At 31.9% G+C, this 22,272-nt stretch overlaps 1 protein-coding gene across 1 annotated transcript in view; it reads right to left on the reverse strand.

Moving 5' to 3' along the window:
• LOC145662484 (uncharacterized) overlaps positions 1-22,272 on the reverse strand; it is a 534,791-nt gene that overhangs the window by 263,703 nt on the left and 248,816 nt on the right. Inside the window, exons 32-36 of the mRNA XM_081728093.1 lie at positions 20,638-20,688; positions 19,062-19,100; positions 9,928-9,948; positions 6,399-6,428; positions 3,914-3,961 (exon numbers count right to left, since the gene is read on the reverse strand). Coding sequence (XP_081584219.1) covers positions 3,914-3,961; positions 6,399-6,428; positions 9,928-9,948; positions 19,062-19,100; positions 20,638-20,688 — 189 coding nt within the window. The remainder of the gene's footprint in view (positions 1-3,913; positions 3,962-6,398; positions 6,429-9,927; positions 9,949-19,061; positions 19,101-20,637; positions 20,689-22,272) is intronic.

Raw genomic sequence — 22,272 nt, forward strand, 5'->3', positions numbered from 1 at the left:
TGTTAGATAATCATTTAATGTTTGTATATTTCATTTTTATTGCATTATTATCCTGTTTGTTTTTGCTTACGTCACTGCAAAATGTATGTTTCTCAGATAGATGGCAGTGTTGTTGGTCAAGTCGAACATGAACTACCTGATGTAGTTCCTTCCGTGTGCTTCTTTTTACTCATTAAACAGTAGTGTTTAATATACATTTCAAGATACATTAAACTATAATATTCGTGCTAATACGCCAGTGTTGTGGTATATCTATTTTGTGACTCTTTCAAAGGCAGAAGTTAGTTTTATGCGTATTTGTAGAAGTGCTGAAGATACTTGTAATTTAGTGCAGTTTAAATACAAATTTCAACAGAGCTTTATTCACTTATTATTAATCAGCATCCATGGTAAATAAACAATATTTTCTGTACAAGCAGCATATGCTCCTCCAACAGATATCTTGCCTTAAAATTCTGTCAAAATTAGTTACTTGTGCTACAAACTATAATACAATTACTCCCCAAATGGATGTAACATACTCGGATTTCTTTAACAAATCTTTCGATAAAACTGACATCCATGTACTTCTTCACTAGATATTCAAAAGATCTAATCTTCAAGACAAGTTTATGTCTCTGCAAGATCATTATCTTACTGATCGCATGGATGGCATTTTTATGGCCGATGCATCACCCAAATTTGTCCCAGTCATTTCTGGGGTTCTACAAGATAGTGTACTAGGATCATTGCTATTCTTCTTTACACGGGTTATCTTCCTTTCTATCTTCCTTTCTACCTTTCATCTTTCATGGCCTATAAATTCATTTTTTCTATCTCATTTGCTTCTGTTTGATTTGTACTCATCCAACACAGGAATTACGTTGATACAAAGTCATCATTATATTTCGTGAAGGTGCAGACATTTACGTAAATTACACTATTTGTTTTCTACAAGAATGGAGTAGTCTGAAATACATGTTGGAGATTATTCTTCTTGTTCTTCTTCTTCTAAGCCTTAGTTTAAGAGTACGACGCTCCTCGTTATTCCTCTGACTTCACATTTATCGATCACCGACAGAAAGCACACTTAAGACACACCTTGGACAACAAATATCCCCGAATATCCGGCCAGTACAGTATGCGGTTAAGGAATAGCCCTATCCTAGTGAAAAATCTCCTCGGGTCTTGCAACGTAGTTATGGCCTGATAATTGGGGAATTTGTACCTGCTGCTAATTGATGAACTAATTATTTTAGTGTAATTGTAAAGATGAATACAATGCTTAACCGTGATAACGGAGAAATAAAATGAGGAAAGCAAAAATTCAACAAAGCAAATACAAGAAGAAAAATAGTTGGAATTATTTAACACGTATAGTTAGTAAATATTCTTGTCATCAAAGTGTTAAGTTAGATGTTATTCTTGTCAAATTTCACTACGAAATTTGTACTTCATATTTCAAATCAACATAAGCAATAAAACTTAAAATTCAACAAGCACTATTCTGTGTTGCTTTCTAAGGATGATATAGTATTACAAACATACAAAGTTTAGAAATGTGTATCACACACATAGCTCAGCGGAGATTGACAGTAGAGTGGAGATCGAACATATGATATCATTGGAAACCATGTCGTTGTTTAGAATGAACATGAACCAAAATACAAGTGCTAGAAAATTTAATTTTCTGGAAGAGTTATTTTCGATAAAATTATTAGCTGAATATAATATATAAATTCACGTGTGGTTTGCAATTAGAAAAAAAGAAACAAAGAAAGAAAAACTGCTTAAAACACTTCTATGTTTCAAACTTTCAAATATATGAAACGCAATTCGTAGTTCGCAACACTATTTGTATTAGAAAATGAGGAACACTTGTATAATACACTATCTGAAAACCTTTCTGTAAAGCTATAAATCAATAACTTTCAATATGTTCTACATAAACGCCATTTACAGCAGTGAACGTTTGTAATATCATCCTAAGTGTCTAAAATATCAAAGTGCTGTAAATTGCAAAAGAATTTGCACGTCAATTGCAAGTCATCTAAGGAACTATCTCAGTATGCTTACGAAATTTTTTTTTTTAAGAAATTCGAATTTTTACTTCTTATAACTCCGTTTCTATTTATCTAAACTACGTCATATCACGAGTTTCTTTTAAGAGTAGCACTAAAATTCTCTAAAATTTGTACCGTAAAACGTTACAAATCTATTTTTCCTTTGTCGCTTCAATAGGAAGTGATAGTTATGCAACTATATATTCGAAATTGGTATCTGGCGGAATTGCGAACTAGCTATTCTAGTCGGTTGGCTGAATGGCCCTGAAATAGCCGAAGTGAGAGTTCAACTCTGGAAGAATGGAAAGTGTTTACCGTTACAAAAGTTAGATCCGTAGTTTAACGAGGGAAAACAGTATTGGAATTTAGACAGAAATGGATGTGAGTTTTGGAATTTAACTTCAATTGAATTTCTATTCTCGATAAAAAGAATATATTTCGTAGTGCTACAGCCAAAAAATTTATATATTCACTATTAATAAGTGGTGTGCATTCAGATTATCGGTATTACAGTCAATGGTCTATCGGAGTGCACAAATTACGTTCACCTCAGTCTAAAGTAAGATGAGTTTATTATTTTGAATTAATAATAATGTCTCAAAGAAGCCCGATTTGGGGCGAAACATTTAGTGTTAAGAAATAACTATGTTATATGACGTATTAAAGCATATAAAGACATTAATAGTTCTGTGTGGATTATACGAGTTTCTTGTTTGAAAGGAGTATTATACAAGTCTTGTTGAATGTTGTATTGAGAGAATTTTCGTGTATGATTTGGTTTATATTTGAAAACGTTTATAATATTTATTCAAAAAGAGTACTTAATCCACATATTATTTTGAAAGATCTAATTTTGCTTAAATTTATACTTGCCCTGTATTGATGGAACAAGTTTCCATGACGAGTAATTTTCTTAATATTATTATTATTAAAAAGGTACATATATACATTTTTTTTCCTCTTGTGGGAAATGTATCCTAGTCTGTATTGAAATACCTAGTTCCCCACGAACGACCCTCTGTTTTATAACGATAGCACGTTACGAATTTCAATAATGATTCAGGTCAGTTCTGCTGTAAGTGTCGTAGAGTTTTCCAAATTTTTACATTTGTGATGTCGTAACAATATGAGTTTTTAACGCTGATCGATAAATGTTGTATTTTAAGATTTGGTTTGACATGTTAATTTCAAATATGTAATACTGAAATAGTGTCCTTTAAAAACAAAGCTTTATATTAGTTTTCTATCATTGTTTTTACGTGTTTCCGTTTAATACTTGATAACGTGTCCCTCTCATTATAGTTATTTCGAGCAAAGTTTCACTTTTCTCTTTTTCTATGACGATTATGATGGTTGAACATACGTACATTATATTGCAAGTTTATGTTTAGAAGTGAGTCTATTTTTAACTTATTCACATAGAAGATATTGTGTAATGTTCCTAAGCCATTTTCTGAAAACCTTTCATGCTCTCCTATATATTTACTATTTATTATTTGCTGCATGCGAGTATTTGAAAAATGTACATTCAACATAAACTATATTACAAAATTTGAAGTAACATTTATTTATAAATGATATTTCATTGTTGCGAAATTTGTCAATATTTCTTTACCTCTGCGATCATTGGCTCCGATGACCACTGAAATATAATATTCAATGATATTTCAACACGTATACAGACGTTTGATAATTATCAAGGAAAATTATATAACACAATTCTATTTTTGAAACAAAACTACACATTCCCTTTATTTAAAACATTACGTTAAAAAGCTAGACTCAAATAAACTGGATTAGTGAAGGAACATAAATTAAAGCATCTTTTATACATGCAATAAGTAAATAAGCTAATAACACGTTGCACTTACCAGACCATTATCACCATAGCACATATCAAAAATTTTAGTCAATAGAACCTGAAAAAAAAAAGAACTATTTTTAAGCTTTTCTAGAACGCTAGCTGTCTGAGAACTATAATACAGTGCTATCTCCATGATATAGAACAGTCGCTACAAAATTCATACCCACATACAAGGTTAGAGAATTGTAGGTTCTTATTTATTTCAGATTTTTTATTCTGTAGTAAAATTCCTGTACAAGAAAATATTCTGTCTCATTTATTTCTCTAGCAATCTCATATCTATTAGAAATGACAAATTATTAAGTATATTTACCACCGGGAAAGTGGTAAAATATATTTTAAGAAGTTGCTTTTGTATAAACAAATTTTTTTTAACAGATTGATCGCTAAACTATCTTACAATAATTGAACCTAACAAATGAAGTGTTTTAATAAATATTGCTTAAAACGGAAACGTGTTATTTAAATTGTTCATCTTTGTATTTAGAGAGAACATTTTTAGACATTTTGATTTCTCAAGTCGTAAATTATATTTTGTTTTGTTTAGTGAATATATATAGTAGACGCATATATATAGTATATATAGTAGACGCATTTAGAATAGGGCATGGCTGATTTTGAGTACTTGAATAAATAGTATTATTTTTAGTATTGGTTGTACAAATGTCTTGTTTAAAATGTAGTTTTATAATTCAAAAAGATATATATATATATATATATATATATATATATATATATATATATATATATATATATATATATATATATATATATATGTCGAATTTTTTATTTTGTGACATCTAACTTTGTTTTTAATACATTAGTTCCAACATTCATTGAAATAATTTATTTCTGCTGAAGTGCCAAGAGTATAGCTGAATATTTAAATATTTAGAATATGTGTTGGAAATCGAATGAAGAAATGAAACATATATTAGACGCTGTAAATAAAATTTACGCCAACATATAAGTAAAAAATCAGAGTTTTCATGTTTCAAATTTGATACATTACATGTCAAACACAATTTGTGAGATAACTAATTACTTGAGTGCATAATTCAAGAACGATGACTAATTTAAGAAAGATGAGTCTTATTAAGTTAAAAGTATTATTTGTGATTGTCGTAAATTGATAAAAGTCTTCAGAGTTACGTACAGTTTTGAACAACAGTGGTTTACACAGACCGCTCTCCCATTGTATAGCAAAACAAAATATAATAAATATGGTTCATACAAATATTAAAAAAGGTATCAATTAACTATACTCAATTTTAAGACTCTTGATATAAAACAAGCATTACAACTAAAATTCAATTCAAAGAATGTGCTGGGCGAAATTTTATTTCAAATTATGAGTTAAAATGTTAGTCGTGACAAATACAGATTCTACATAGAAGGTTACAATTCTTAAGTGTAGGCCACCGTTGCTCAGTGGTAGAGTTCACCTCTAGTGCGTAGGGTTTTTTAGTCGAACCTTTCTCACGTCAATTGAGGTTTGTGGTGAATAAAGACATGTGCTTGGGATTTGCGGGATTTTCCATTTCCTCCTCTTTTTTCATTACACCATTTAAATCATATCTCATCATCGCCGTCTCCTTTAGTCTAGCCGGCATAAACGTTGGACATATAACTGAAATATTTCATTTCATTTCCACTCAGTCTTAATTATTGATTGACATATTATAAGATGAAATATAATATATTAGAAGAAAATAAATTATGATTATAATTCTAACATCTCTAATATGCTTTCGTTACCCATTCATTTGATGCGCTTAAGGGACGCGGTGGCTCAATGGTAGGGCGTTCACCTCTGGTGGTTTGGGTCCCGGGTTGGATCTCAGCCCCCGCCAAGTGAACTTTGTAGTGGACAAACACCGTGTTCGTGGGTTTTCTCGGGGTTCTCCCGTTTCCTCCCACTTTCTTCAATCCACCATGTCATTCATTTCTCATCTTCACCGTTTCCTTTAGCCTAACCGGCATAATCATGGGACGTAAAACTCAAGGATTTCATTTTCATTTCATTTCATTTGATGCGCTTATTGGTTTTGTTTTCGATCTGGACAGAATTATTAAATTAATAACATTATGGTTTTATAGCAGAATGTGTATTAATGACTTCTGATTCTCCATGTGTTAATGACTAGAAATAATCTTAATATGCTTTGCTGTAAGTGTTTATATGTAAGCAGTGAGATAAATGAGTTATATGTACACTACATACCAGTTGACACAATGAAGTTCAGTACTATTGTTACCGTCTTAATTTAGACGAAAATCATAGAATTACAAGTAAAATTATATGTAATCGTTTCACAATCGAGTAGCATTTAATTTGTATGTTTATACAGTTGATCTCATAGGGCAGGATGTTGAGTTATGTATAATTGATAGCAGATGACCCCGTTAGGTTAAATAAATATATAATAATAATTCCCCGTCATTACAAATTATTAATTAATTTATTACGACAAATCAGAATGAAAACTTACATTGAACTCATTAATATACTGCACTGGTATCTGAAAGAAAGAATATTATATTGTTATCAAAATATCAATTATTACCTAATATCTGAAAGTTGTACGTCAAAACATGTATTATTATACAAATTCAAAATTTTTATTATTTACTTAATTCTAAGTGACTACAAATGTTATTTTGATGATAATTTTAGTGTTTCGAAGTTAGGAACTGGTTTACGCAGACACAAAAACTAGCAAAGTTCTACATAAGCGTAGCGCAAGAGAGTCATTCGTAAATGACTTTAAAAAATAAGATACCACTTTATATGTATTGAAACTTGATCTGCAATTAATATGGTATTCAAATACTTTCCAACATACAGTCAAAAATTTTTAGTGATTATAGTAATTAAAAGTTCCTGGAATAAACGGGCATCAAATATTTGATAGGTAGCTATCTTTGTTGAGATAAAACATTTCTATTATTTTGCGGTAGTCATTCATGAGCATTGAACGTGAGAGTGTACAAGATGTCATAAAGATCATCTGTTAAATAACTTCATTCATAAACTGTATCAATAGCTCTACAATAGGATGAACTATTAAGGGGAATTCTATGATAGGTCTTCCCGTATGAGACATAGAGCTCAGTGAGTTTTATATATTTTGAACAATTTTGTGGAATGAAGTTCATAAGTATATAGAAACGTGTTTCTATTGGAGTAATTAGTTAATACAGTAAACTCATATATTTCTGTAACTTGCAAGTAATGTTGTATGTAATAGCCATAGTTGTACCGTAAGAATGATTCTTCTAACTAACAGTGTTTGACGTATAAGGTTATCTTATATGACTGAATTAAGAAACAAACTTAATGTTCCTTAAGCGGTAATGGCAAGTCTTATAAAATTATTGTAATTCTGAGTATATACCAAATGCAAACGTATTTCCGTCTTTTCATTTTTCTTAGTGTGGTGCATTACTTCTTTCATGAAGCGAGTGTAACGAGAAAAAATATTATACATAAGTTTGCTACTTGAATTTTGTCGCAGCATGGAGATAAAAGTGCAAATTTTACATAATAGCTAGATGGAAGGGCACTGCCACCTTCATCGCCATGTTTGGAGTAACCTTAATGTGGGATTGTAACTTTGGTTAATTGGACGAGCTTCTCACAAAGGTCAACATTTTTAAGATACTCAGGAATATCATTGAATGCAAAATTAACTTATTTTGTGTTGGGACATTTAAAAAATTGTGTTTAATCCAATTGTATCACGAGAAGAGCCCATTAACAACATTAAGTCTTACCTGCTGACAAAATCATTCTGAAGTTGGAAAAGGGTATTGGGTACTGAATTAAATAAGTTTACTTTATCACCTATGCTGACATTGGGGATTTCAGAGTTACTCTAGTTCCATATTTAGCACTAAGACTTGGGCGATTAAAGAACGTATGTGTAAAAGTTTAAGATTTTTCATGATTAATATAAAACGATACTTTGAAAGCATAATATGACATTCCTTTGTACATTTTTACTCTTTGACCTTTTCGTAGAACAGTCACTAAAAGAGTCTAGAGATGATGCGAATGAACATTTTACTTCTGTTAAAAAGTTGTAATCTAATGATGCCAACTAGGAGACGTAGTCAACAATATGGTGGACACTAAAGCTTCTAGAATGACATTTCTTAGTTATGGAGATAAGAGACGCCAGTCAATGCAGAACAGTCTATTAAAGTCACGGAAACAAATGGCAGGTTTAGCCCCCTCTCCTAGGCATATTGAGAGCATCAGGACGTGATTGTATATTTCAGTTTATTACTGTAAACAGCGAGTGTATTTACTGGGAAAGTGGAATGAAAGTTTTAAAGTGAATTACTTCCTACAAGTGTCTTTGTAAAAATACTGTGATAATAAGATATATTTCTTTTGTTTAATATAAACAAAAATTAATTGCATGATAAATATAAGCAAGATTAGGTTATTATATTACTGTACTACGCCACAAGCATGAGAAGTCTAATGCTACACCATTTTAAATTTAAAATAAATTACAGGCTGATTGCAAATATCTAAGCCACCGTAGTATTACCACAAGTATAGTTTTAACATTAATTTGAAAACTTAGCGTTCAAAATCCTTTTTTTTTTGTTTCGTGTCTCTTCTGCTCATCATGTATTTTTCATCTTGCAATTGTCAAGTTCAACTTACTACTTCTTCCAACACAATTTATTTATATTTGGTTGAAGTTTGTAGCTGAATAGAAAATTAACAATTATATTCATGACATTCATATTTTTCTTAACTTACATTTTATGTATGCATTTTGTTCTCCTTATTGGTAAGTGTATCTGGTAGTTTTATGCTATTATGTTTTACGAGTTTTCATTCCATCAGCGCATATAAATATCAATACAAATAATATGCTATTTTCTCTTACTCTCTCATCTGATGTGTAATGATCAAAATACATTTACTATTTCTTCGTAAATTTCTGTACCAGTTTCTTCAATCATATCATTTGTAACTATTTCAGTACTATAAAAGAGCCAAAGATTGTACCTGAAGTAACAGAGAATAGTCATAATGCCAGTAAGATAGGAGTAACTTAATTCAGGAGGAGATATTGATTAATCATTATGTTTACTTTAGAAGGTATTCATGTTATACTGGAATCAATCAGGTGAACGAATGCTTTAGATTTTGAATCCACCACGAATGCTTTTTCTCCTAATAAATGCCTTACATGACTCACCACATGATTGCTATATTATGGTACAATTTGCAATGAGTTCATCATACAGTGATGTTAGTTTTGGAAGAAATCAAATTCGAAATTTACAGTAACATTGAAATATTTTAGGAAAGAGAACTTCTCCAAAGTCATTCATGGAAAGATACTTGATGTATTAAGATCTTTTGAGATCAGTAGCACACACGTATTTCCCTGAAATCCACAGATTATACGCTGTTCTCAAGTATAATATGTGATTCATCTTTATCAGTTATCTTACTGAATTCGGTTCTCGACTGTTAATGAGAAATGTCATTCTTATCATTTGACAACTTTAAGATTTTTATAGATATTTGAAACTAAAGCTAATATAGAGTTATTAAAAGAGGATTCACGTTAATAGTTATAGCCTTGTACAATATTTCTGAAAAGTTACTATTGTTGTTGATTGTTTCATGTACGGGATTAAATATATTCAAATGCATTTACGAGTGTAAAAGTCCTCTCATAAAATATAATAAAAGCATTTACAATGTACCACAGGAACTCAAAATGACATGAGTGTATCATTGTATATTGTCGTTCATTGAATAAGATTACAAAGTATATTTTATAAACTAAATATAGCAGCATTCGATAACGTTAAACAGCTGTGTTTTTCAATACTTTAACACACACATGGACTTTTGTATATTTAATAAACTGGAAATATTGTCCGAAGTAAGCAAGTCCTTTATTTTCGTTTTGAAATTATATCGCGTAAGAGGACTCTATCCTAATATCAAAAATGTATCTTAATAGAGTTTATTCTACTTACAATTTGCTCCTCAGGTGGTAGCTAAAATCAAAACAGAAACATATTATATTTTTCTTAAGGTAACATGTGTTATAAGATATACGCACGAAAAAATACACATCAGAAAACATTATATATTTAAACAATGAATTTCAATTTTCTAAAAGTACAGAGTAAAACTACGAATCATGTTTAGTATTATTGTGTATAACTCATATATTTCCTGTCCTTCATTGTCTTGCAAGAATTGGTAATCAACAGAAACTACAACATTATTACCAATGTCATTTCACCCTTTGGAGTAGGGGTACATTTAAACAAATTTTGGGTATCATATTTAAATATTACTGTTAAAATCGTATTCATTCAAATTTCATTGATAGTACGTCATTCTAATCAGAATAAAGCATTGCATCAAGAACTACCTTGCACAATTTCATTCCACATACAAAAAAAATTGGATAAACATGGTAAGAGTGTCTAGAAACACTATTTGCAAGTAGAGATGCAAAAAAGCCGGCTTTTTTGAATCGATGGTTTTTTTCACATAAAAAGCCGGCTTTTTTGGGAAAAAAACGAGAATTTTGGAAATTTTGGCTTTTTTCAACTTCATGATTTTTCTATCTAAATAGCTTTCTTATAGTATATTCTATAGTTAGATAAGAATTCCATGACCTAAATGTGATATTTCGCTCTGAAATTCAACATCAAGATGGATGGAGCACATGTTTTACGAATTAAAGCTAACATGAAGAATGTAGTATTTGAGGATAATTTTAGAGGCTATTTAACTTTATTTTAACTTTTGAGTTATCGACATCTCTTTTCTTCCCTAGTTTGTCATCCGTGTTTCATTTCTAAGAGCTTTTAGTACTCTAGCTTCTAGCGCAAAAGTTAAACTTGCCCGTTTTTCTATTTATCCGTCAAAGCGTACGTTTTTCAATATTTCCGTCAAGCCGTACTTCCATATTTCTGTTATACTGTAGCTGTGAAGTGATTTAGCAATGATTTTCCGGACACAACCTTGAATACCAAGCGGATTTAGAAAAGTACTTTAGGAGGTTTTTTTCTGATTGTTTCGTTTCCTAAAAAGTCCTAATTTTATTTGGGAAGTGCTTGAAGTATATGAGTACAGGCATAACTAATATTTCGTTTCGTTTATATGTTTAGCAATAATCTTCCGGATACAACTTTAAAAATCATTTTATACTGAGAATCAGTGGCGTATTTAGAAAAGTATTTTCGGAAGGGTTTCTTACTAATGTTTAGTTTTTTTAAACATTCGTAATTTTTATTTGACGGGAGCTTAAAGTTTATGAGTAAAGGCATAAATAATAGATATTTCGTTTGTTGCAGACATTCCGTAACTTTGGGGAACGGGCTTCAGTCCGAAAGACCGCCCCCCTAACCTTCGCAAAACCGTCACTGCTTGTAATTAGTAATAATAACGATTAAAAAACAATAAAAAAGGAAGTCGCCCAACTCACAGTACACGCATTAAGCTTTGTCAGAATGGTCGAATGCTGGTTGAATCCCGGACTTCCCGATAGAAGCGCAAAAGCTAATCACTCAGTCATGTTTGTTGTGGAGTTGTATTTAGCTTAACTTAAAATATATTCCGTATTTTTTTTGGGGGGGGGGGGGAGTTCCGTAATGATATGTTGAATCCCTCTTGTTAAAAATTCAGAAAACTTGAGGATTGGGTAAACTGTGATGGTGGTTCTATAAAACTTAACTGTAGAATTTCAAGAATATACAGAACCAAAAGCTCTAGATGTGCAGGCTTTAAGTGTATCATATAAATCTAAGTATTTCTCTTATGTTTTATTTTAATTTTATTTTGTTTCAAAAAGAGGGTATGGAATATTTTGAAGTAAAAATACTACATACTATTTTGCTAGTTATTTGTGTATTCTTTAAAAAGAAGTGTTTACTTTTAGAGTTGGCTGGTTTACACCAACTTTTTTTTAATAACTGGTTTAAACCACAAAAATAAAAAGAATGAAAAATGCGAATCGTGTGAACTTCATGGTAACGTTTCAAGATATCAAACCACCTGCAATAGTTTTATTTCCCTTTCACCTTTTAATCAAGGTGTCCCATGTTCAATTCTCGGTCGAACCACAAACCTTCTTTCATGCGTAACCCAAATAGCGGTTCGGATGTCAGTTTAATCGAAAGTCTTCTCCTTGATAACCTCGGTATTTCGTAAGGATGTTAAACCTAAATATACGAAACAAACCAAATTGTATATTTCTGCATGCCTAAATGCGTGTTGTTTTATAAAGAAGCCAATATTGCTTAAATATATTGATAGAAATTGGCAAAATTTATCGATTGCCTACGTAGCTTCCAACATTAGCTTGGATTGGTCTTTCAATGATATCTACGTACCGGTACTAAATTTGTAATTTAATACATCAGTTTTAGCGTACTGATTATGGTACGTTGACCTATAAATTTTACATGCAAAGCAATAACAGGATTTTCCCGTTATTGTCTTACATTTCAAGTAATGACGGGATTTTCCCAATGGCTAGGGCGGGAGATTCTCAACTTAAGAAATTTACTGACCGCACTTCTTTAAGCTTATGGGAGTTCTTCCGGCATAACCCCGCTGTTGCATAATAACATCAAGGCGAAACAAACTTATTTCTTTGAATATGTAATATAAATACATAAAGCAAAAAATCTAAGTCAAAAAAGCCTGGTTTAAACCAAAAAAGCCTGGTTTAAACATCCCCCAAAAAACGGGTTTTTGGCATTTTCAAAAACAACCACGGTTCTTGCCAACTCTACTTACTTTTGTATATAGGAGGTTAAAACATTCTTATTATATACATTGGTTAATCCTGTGGAATTCATAATGTAAATATGTCGAAGAAAAATTGTTTGAAATATTTTTTCGAAATTCATAGTTTATTTTCGATGTTTTATATTATTATCAGCATCAACCACTAATTAAATGATTTTTTGTGTTATAAAGAAGCGATACATAGTCTGTTTTATCAATTTAAAGCAGTATTTTGAAAAAAAGCCCAAAATTTCCCAAGCAAAAAAGCAAAGCAGAAAAAACCGAGTTTTTTTTCCAAAAAAAACGGTTTTTTTTCGAGCCCTTGCATCTCTATTTGCAAGTTTAGTGATCCTAGAGCAAATTAAAGGGAGAGCATGCAACTCTAATGTTAACTGAAAGCTACGATCGAGTATTGGTAATGTTTGGTCAAATACCATGCCCATATCCTACATATAAACTTAGGAAAAAATTCCAGATCATGAATGAATATACAAAATATTGTATATTCAGTACGATACAAAAAAATACGTTTCATGGCACATCTCTATGTTTATGGCTCATGCACGGAAAAGGACATTTACATGTGACCCAATAACAAACAAATTAAATAAGTGAGGGAGAAGACGTATTGACGAAGGATGAGTTGATTGAGGAATTCAGGTAAATTTGTATATGGTTTGCAATGAATCGTAACCCTTAAAAATACGCATCCTGACTATAATACCTGAGTGCCAACGTAATAACGTCAAATAAACCGTTCGAGTCACGCAAAAGTCACAGGGAAAAACATGCTTGTTCAACTTTTATCTGCGACAACAAGCTCGCAGTCCTCACATGCAATATACGCAATAGTCTTATGATATTTTACATTTGCGCAAAGATAAAATAAAAAAATGCATAAAGTAGCTTTCTTATATTATTATTATTATTATTATTATTATTATTATTATTATTATTAACTTGTATTATATTTTCTAATCGTAGCTTGCCATTTAATGACAAAAGAAAGGTTGAATGTATTTCTATAGAGACTAAATAGGAAGACGGGGAGTAAAGTATTGGAGAATCCATGTATCCATTTCATCACACAATCACTAAAATATGCTATAAGGTACGTACGTTATTCTATAAACATTATGACGTAACAAACCCGCAATAGAGTAGTAATAGTAATACAGGAAACATTCCGCTGTTCTTCGCTCTGACAATTGCTCTACCAATATTGGTATAAAAGATAATCCCATTACATTATATTCAATGGGCCTTATGCAGAATCGTTTTGAGGCGTGATTAGTGGCGTACTAAAGAGTGCTACTAACATAAGTTAAATACAGTAGTCAGGCTTTTAGTATGACGCTAACCGTACGTCAAAATTACTCTGCATAAGGCGGAATGAGTCTTGCTAGAACAGGTGGAATGAAAAAAATAGATTTTCGTAGATTTGTGGACTTCCGGGATCTATCAGTTTGGAATCTAGCTGCGTCTCATCATTTTGATGCGACAGTTCTCAAATGGATTAGTAACATAATAATGATTTATTGTTAAGTTTAGCAACATTCGTCTATTGTTTATTCTTCTTTGATTTATTTGTTTATGAAATATTGTAAGAAAGAAAATCTCAGTATTCCTCAGATTATGTGTTTATGGTTTCCTCTAATGTGTGTGAAAAGAAGTATGTAGTTTAGGAAAGCACGTTATTAGAGCACAGTAGAATGTAAAGTGAGTCCCGTTTAAATGTTAAATTGATCCTAGTAGTGATTTTACACTAATGAGTGTACTAGTCATTTAAACTATCCTTGAATTAATATGTAACATTGTTTCAAAAATGAAGTTTGTTTCTGAAAGTAAAACCACTTAACACCAAAACAATACAATATAAAGTAAAATATCACATTTACGAAACGTTAAGGAAATAAAACAAGTTAACAAAGATGTGGCGAGAAGGAAACGTAGAACTTACAAGGCACACTCTTATAAACAGTAATGCAAATGGTACATTTTTATTATAAATAATTTATAATATCCGGCTAAGAATAAATTATGGTCTGAAAGTAGATTAAGGTAGATTAAGTAAATATATATAATTTATTTATAAAACTTATTACGTAATTCTACTCACACAAACAACAAGTAAAATCAAATTAAATATTTAAATTTGATCGTATACAGAGCAGAAATGTACTAAAGTGTGGGTAAATCAAATTTGAAGGTTAATGTTTCTAATACTAATAATCCCTAAGCAGAAAGATCTTTACAAATTACAACCTGTAAATTGCAGAATCCAACATTATATGATTCTGAAAAGAAATAGTGACGTAGCAAGAGATTTTCGCAGCTGATGTTTCTTCTCGTGATGTGCTTTAAGTTTCAAAATGACGTTATGTGGGAACATTTTCTTAGATAACTTGTGAGAAATGTATAAAACGTCTCTACAGCGTATGGCAGTTAATTGTGGTAGTATCGCAAGTTTCCTATATCCTGTTCTATAGCACGCAAAAATACAGGAGACCAGATGCCAGACGTCTACACCCATTAGTTTTGGAGGGATAAGAGGTAAAGAGCCGGTAACAAGGTGACCATATAATGAAAGATTCCAAATCAAAAATAAAAATCACATACATGATTCACCAACTAGGGTTCGAGTTCGGAAACATGGTCTGCTTCACTAACTCGACAACAATATTGACAACTGGTTACAGTACGCAAGAATAAGTTTAAAGAAGACGTTTTTCTTTGATAGAAGTAAGTTTTGAAACAGAACTGACGTCTACAGGTCGGATGCTAAGTAAAATGTCAATATATGGCGCGTCGTCAATGAGGAAAAGATGCGCTAATTTAGAGATGTGTGTGGTATACAACTTACCACAGAAGTACTTTCCACACGGCCAGGGATTGGGCCAATCTCTTACTGATATACATGCGTTTCCAAATATTGATTTATGGACAGATTAAGCATTGTGTTTGAAAACATTATGATTGCCACACGTACAACATCTAATGCAGAATCGTTTTGAGGCGTGATTAGTGGCGTACTAAAGAGTGCTACTAACATAAGTTAAATACAGTAGTCAGGCTTTTAGTATGACGCTAACCGTACGTCAAAATTACTCTGCATAAGGCGGAATGAGTCTTGCTAGAACAGGTGGAATGAAAAAAATAGATTTTCGTAGATTTGTGGACTTCCGGGATCTATCAGTTTGGAATCTAGCTGCGTCTCATCATTTTGATGCGACAGTTCTCAAATGGATTAGTAACATAATAATGATTTATTGTTAAGTTTAGCAACACTCGTCTATTGTTTATTCTTCTTTGATTTATTTGTTTATGAAATATTGTAAGAAAGAAAATCTCAGTATTCCTCAGATTATGTGTTTATGGTTTCCTCTAATGTGTGTGAAAAGAAGTATGTAGTTTAAGAAAGCACGTTATTAGAGCACAGTAGAATGTAAAGTGAGTCCCGTTTAAATGTTAAATTGATCCTAGTAGTGATTTTACACTAATGAGTGTACTAGTCATTTAAACTATCCTTGAATTAATATGTAACATTGTTTCAAAAATGAAGTTTGTTTCTGAAAGTAAAACCACTTAACACCAAAACAATACAATATAAAGTAAAATATCACATTTACGAAACGTTAAGGAAATAAAACAAGTTAACAAAGATGTGGCGAGAAGGAAACGTAGAACTTACAAGGCACACTCTTATAAACAGTAATGCAAATGGTACATTTTTATTATAAATAATTTATAATATCCGGCTAAGAATAAATTATGGTCTGAAAGTAGATTAAGGTAGATTAAGTAAATATATATAATTTATTTATAAAACTTATTACGTAATTCTACTCACACAAACAACAAGTAAAATCAAATTAAATATTTAAATTTGATCGTATACAGAGCAGAAATGTACTAAAGTGTGGGTAAATCAAATTTGAAGGTTAATGTTTCTAATACTAATAATCCCTAAGCAGAAAGATCTTTACAAATTACAACCTGTAAATTGCAGAATCCAACATTATATGATTCTGAAAAGAAATAGTGACGTAGCAAGAGATTTTCGCAGCTGATGTTTCTTCTCGTGATGTGCTTTAAGTTTCAAAATGACGTTATGTGGGAACATTTTCTTAGATAACTTGTGAGAAATGTATAAAACGTCTCTACAGCGTATGGCAGTTAATTGGGGTAGTATCGCAAGTTTCCTATATCCTGTTCTATAGCACGCAAAAATACAGGAGACCAGATGCCAGACGTCTACACCCATTAGTTTTGGAGGGATAAGAGGTAAAGAGCCGGTAACAAGGTGACCATATAATGAAAGATTCCAAATCAAAAATAAAAATCACATACATGATTCACCAACTAGGGTTCGAGTTCGGAAACATGGTCTGCTTCACTAACTCGACAACAATATTGACAACTGGTTACAGTACGCAAGAATAAGTTTAAAGAAGACGTTTTTCTTTGATAGAAGTAAGTTTTGAAACAGAACTGACGTCTACAGGTCGGATGCTAAGTAAAATGTCAATATATGGCGCGTCGTCAATGAGGAAAAGATGCGCTAATTTAGAGATGTGTGTGGTATACAACTTACCACAGAAGTACTTTCCACACGGCCAGGGATTGGGCCAATCTCTTACTGATATACATGCGTTTCCAAATATTGATTTATGGACTGATTAAGCATTGTGTTTGAAAACATTATGATTGCCACACGTACAACATCTAATGTGGAATAATGAATACGTATTATTTAGGAACATTATCAACATTGGTATTAGTTACATATATAATGTTGTATATATGAGGACCACCGGACTGTTTCTTATTTGTCATCTACCTGTCACTTCGAGGGCAATTTATATATATTGACAAAATTTCAGTACAACACATTATAAGATGAATATTAGAAAGTTCCTAAATAAAACATTAACAAGGTGTTACGTTAGGCGTGATAGGTCTGTGCAATGGGCATTCTTCTCGCTGTCAACACACAATTGGATGTCTTTCCGTTGTATGAAACTGAATGAATAGGTACGAAATATCTATCAGAAGACGCAAATACATCTTTGCTCCCATAATTGAAGCACACTTTCAGGTGTACAGTGACCATAGCAGGCACTTCTTTTACTCGTTTCCTGCTATTCATTGAGTCCAATGTTAAATATTTAGCGCAGCGTCTTTACCTATATCTCGATGGTTTATAAGTAGGTAACGTTACATATGATTCAGGATAGTTAGAAAATGTGTTTCTCAATGGATCCGATGGTGGTGAAAAGAAAACGGATTACACATTTCGTCTTAGAAATTTGAACAGGGAATTATGTGTTCCTACCTGAGTCGCGGGCCATCCCATTTTCTAAGACTTCTCGTCTTTGCCATTAGCTGTCTTTAAATTAGATTACAAACGTTCTTGGTATATCTAAATGCTAACAGCTTTTTTGAACTTTTCTTATACACAATCAGTTCTGTAGAGGTTGTGTGTTATCACCTCCTACGTTTCACCTACAATATTTGCTAGAGACGAGGAAAAGTGGTATACACAGTGACTAAATCGTAGAGCTTTCAGCTCTACTGCAGGAGTTTCTACTTTCATTTCCAGACTAAGAAAGCTCACGATGAGGAACGTATCTTCTTTTTCTCCTTGTCTTGTGTATACTCTTTTTTCTCCCAAAGTATTGCACCAATCTTTCCAAAATCTTAACAATTTGCCTATCTTAGTCCATATAGTATGATGATGAACCATTATACTTACGACTAAGTTTAATATAATGTTCATTTTTATTCGCAAAGAACACGTCAAAAATACTGGAAAAATACCAGATAGTTCTTCCATTGCAAAATCGATACTTTCCGTTTGGTGTTTCATGTGCCATGAATCAGACACTCACACCTATACGAAGTGAATAAGTGAGTGTTCCTCACTATGTGCGTGCAGAAATCCTTTGCGCTGTTTTTAGAAGTTTCTCAATCATACATTTTTGGATAGTGATGAATAAAATATAACAAATTATGCCAATTAAGCTCAATTTCTATTAGTTTTGAAGTCGTTCTGGTCACATTTTCATTTCCTATTTTTATTACTACTGAAACTAGTCAATTTTGAGAAAATTTGGCGGTATGCTTTCTTTCCTTTTATGCAGATGAAACTCGGTTACTTTGTGCCCAACCTTTAGCTAGTCTGTGAAATATATAAACATACTTACATATGAATACCCTTCTAGAAGGGAATTGACAGTGACCTTAACACAAAATAATAATATCATTAATGAAATTTGAATATTTTAGAAAGGTTCACACAAAATTAAGTACTGTAATTGGAAGTATGTAAATCTGTGTCTATTAATTTATGCATACTTACAAGTACAACACACTCGAAGATGAATTGTTTCAGATAGTCCTATAAATAAAAGAAATTATATTTAAAAGCTAATACTTATATTGCGTCTTCGAGATTTTCCTCATATTCGTTACTTATAAAAGACCAGTAAACAAACTTGAAATACTTTTTCCGCTGTTAAGTATTATCATTCCAAATTTAGTATATAATGCACTCTTAAGTATAAATTTATATTTTAATTGTGGAATTAGCGTATGTCTTATTTATGCGAATTAATATTGCATTATCTTACTACATATTTTGTTTCCAGATAAAGTTTGTTTGTATTGTGGATTAGTGCTAGTACAGTAAACTTTGATTGCAGTTTGAACATACCAGGCAGCCAGATAAGATAAAGAAAAACTAAAAGAATATCTTTGTTTGCATGAATTGCTACGTTGAGACTGAAACATACGAAAAATTCAAGAACTATGTACGAAATAGGCAGAAAATTGAAAATATAGGTACAACGTTTCGTGGCCTCGTTTAAGCACACTTTTACACTATATTTTTACCTGTGTCTCATGTAAACTCAGTCAGCAACGATGCCAGAGACGTTTCTTTTAATATACATTATTCTAAGTGTGTGAAGTATTAAAGAGATGAAACTATCAAAGAATAATAACCATGCATAGTCACTTTAGAGAAAGAAAGCATATTTTTCAAGTGTGCATATATTTAACATGTAAAACGATTACAGAATAGAGTAAATATGAAATTGTTTGAAAATTGAAAATGTATGTCGAAATTTTCCTACTGCCGCGAAATTGATTTATGCATCTATTTATCTGTAAAAGTCTTTTAAATATCAATCATTTTTTAATTTTTCTTTGCCGTAGAAGCATACTGAGACATACCAATGCTTTCTCTCATATTTTCGAACCAATATTTGAATTACTGTAACAGAGTCTTTATAATGCTAGTATAACTGAAGGGACAATGTCTCCGGCAAACGAAATGCTGCGTATAAGACAATAATCAATTTACGGATGTTGTCTCTTACGAATGCATGCATGTAGTATTGCTAACCTAATGGAATTCTTTTTCTAGGCCAATATAATTAAATTTAAAAAATATGACATTTCACCATTGGCTTGAGATACTTACACTTTTCTTTGATGTCTAAATTAAATAAAATTAGCGGTCTCTAGTTACATTTATGAGGGAGACATACTTCGAAAAGTTATATGAGCATTTCCGGCCCCTCATCGAAACTCAGGTTTTCATGGACCATCCCTATTAACTATAGCCGAATTTCGAGAGAAAACATTAATCTCACTGGGCGTTTCTTTTCTTCGTTCGCCTTCTAATATTCTTTTCAAAGCAATTCCTCCATTCTACGTGCCTATCTTAGGGTCACAGAGTCAAGTTAATAAAATAGGTATAAGTAAAATAAAAAGCATTAATCCTCTAATTTCAATTCGCAGTGTTAATGAAAAATTGATATATATATATATATTACAATGAAAACACTAATATATTATTATATCTGTCTCTTCTGATTAATACTAATATTATGCTAATTAAATCATTATAAGATACTGAAACATATACATACTAATACTCCTTGTGGATTTCCCTGACTTTTCAAACCCTGCAAGAACTTTACCTGAAATGATGAAGACATGTTAGCTATTTACACAGAACTAGTTGTATACATTGTGTAATAATTGATCTTTTACTGCGCAAAAACACTTTGTAAGAAACATATGAAGTGCAATAAGTAATTTCCCATTACACATCGCATTCCAAACTTTTATACGTTTTATATATAAAGAGCCAAACCGCTACTTACAATGAAGCATTTATTTTTGAATGTGAAAAATCGTGTTCAGAAAGAAGGATATGAATGTGTCACGCATACAAACTCACAAACGCCGCAAAAAAAAACTGAGGTGTGCTGTCAGTAAGGAAGCTCTATTTTGTTTAATTAGTTATTGTGAAATATCAATGTAGAAATCATTAAGTAAAGACTAAATTTATAGTAGTGGTCAGTGACAGGCGCACACTTTACCCCTTAGAAATATGTAATGCGTTATAAGTAAGGAATAGAGAATGAATATATATCTCACCTTTGTCACTGAAGTGTCAAGTCATGAATATAATATTCACAGATGAGCCTTCGCCGATCAGCTCATATCTTGTTATACAGAACTTTACAAAACTACCTTAATATATAGCATGAGAATAGCCTTCCTGAAACTATGATACACAAACATATTTGTTTGGTGTAATCGTATCAACAATAATTTGTAAATATCGAATTCAAAGATTATTCTAGTAGATAGAATTCAACGATAAAATTCTTAAGGTCTGAACTTTCTTGACATTCCCAATAGGTTTTCACACAATACCTTTTCTTCCGACAACCACGTCAGCTTACACTTCGATCATTGTTTGTGAGGAAAACTTTCCTCATAACCTGACTGTGTGATAAACGGTTTAGGAATACTTTGCATTCTGTTAAGGACATGAACATGTGTTAAACATTATAGGGGTGAGTTTATTTTCAGATAACTCACATGCCAGATATCGTGTTATTTAACCACGTTTCCGCCCTGAATATATTCATGTGTAGGGTTGTTGCGCCTTAGGTCGACCTATCTATAGTAGTCGACCTCTGCGAACAAATTGTGCTGTAACATCGCTTGGATTCATCGCTTTGTGTCAGCGCTAGGTCTTTGAACGCGCCCGTCCTTTGTTTACTTGGAACGTCCCTCAGAGACGAGCGATGAATAGGTTGGCGGTAAATATTTCGTGTGTGAGTACATTGGCTGAATTTCACAATTTTGAGGAAAAATATATTTTTTGTAGATCTTGCGAGGTGGGTAAAATACGCTTATATATTTTTTTGTTTTTTGTGTTTTCTTGCTTTATCAAAGTTTTTCTTTGATTTGATATTAAATGACAAATAAATACACGCAATTTCGCTACATAGCGATAGTTCCCTACCGCGGGAGGCGGGGTGTCGACTACTGTATCCGTAAAACTTGGAATTTTCTATAGTCGACCTACTAGGTCGACTAATGTGTTTTTTCAAATTTCTTAGTAGGTGGATTATTTTTACTACAGAAGTAGAATTATGTATGAGACTACCATGGAGCGCTATTGTAGGTACATACTCATTTAATGAATAGTAAGCGACCTAGGTTGGTTGACCTTGTAATACGATGTGGTCGACTACTGTATCTGT

This window comes from Thermobia domestica, chromosome 10 (genome assembly GCF_964235325.1).
Source record: "Thermobia domestica chromosome 10, izTheDome1.hap1.1, whole genome shotgun sequence".
Classification (NCBI taxonomy): Eukaryota; Metazoa; Arthropoda; class Insecta; order Zygentoma; family Lepismatidae; genus Thermobia; species Thermobia domestica.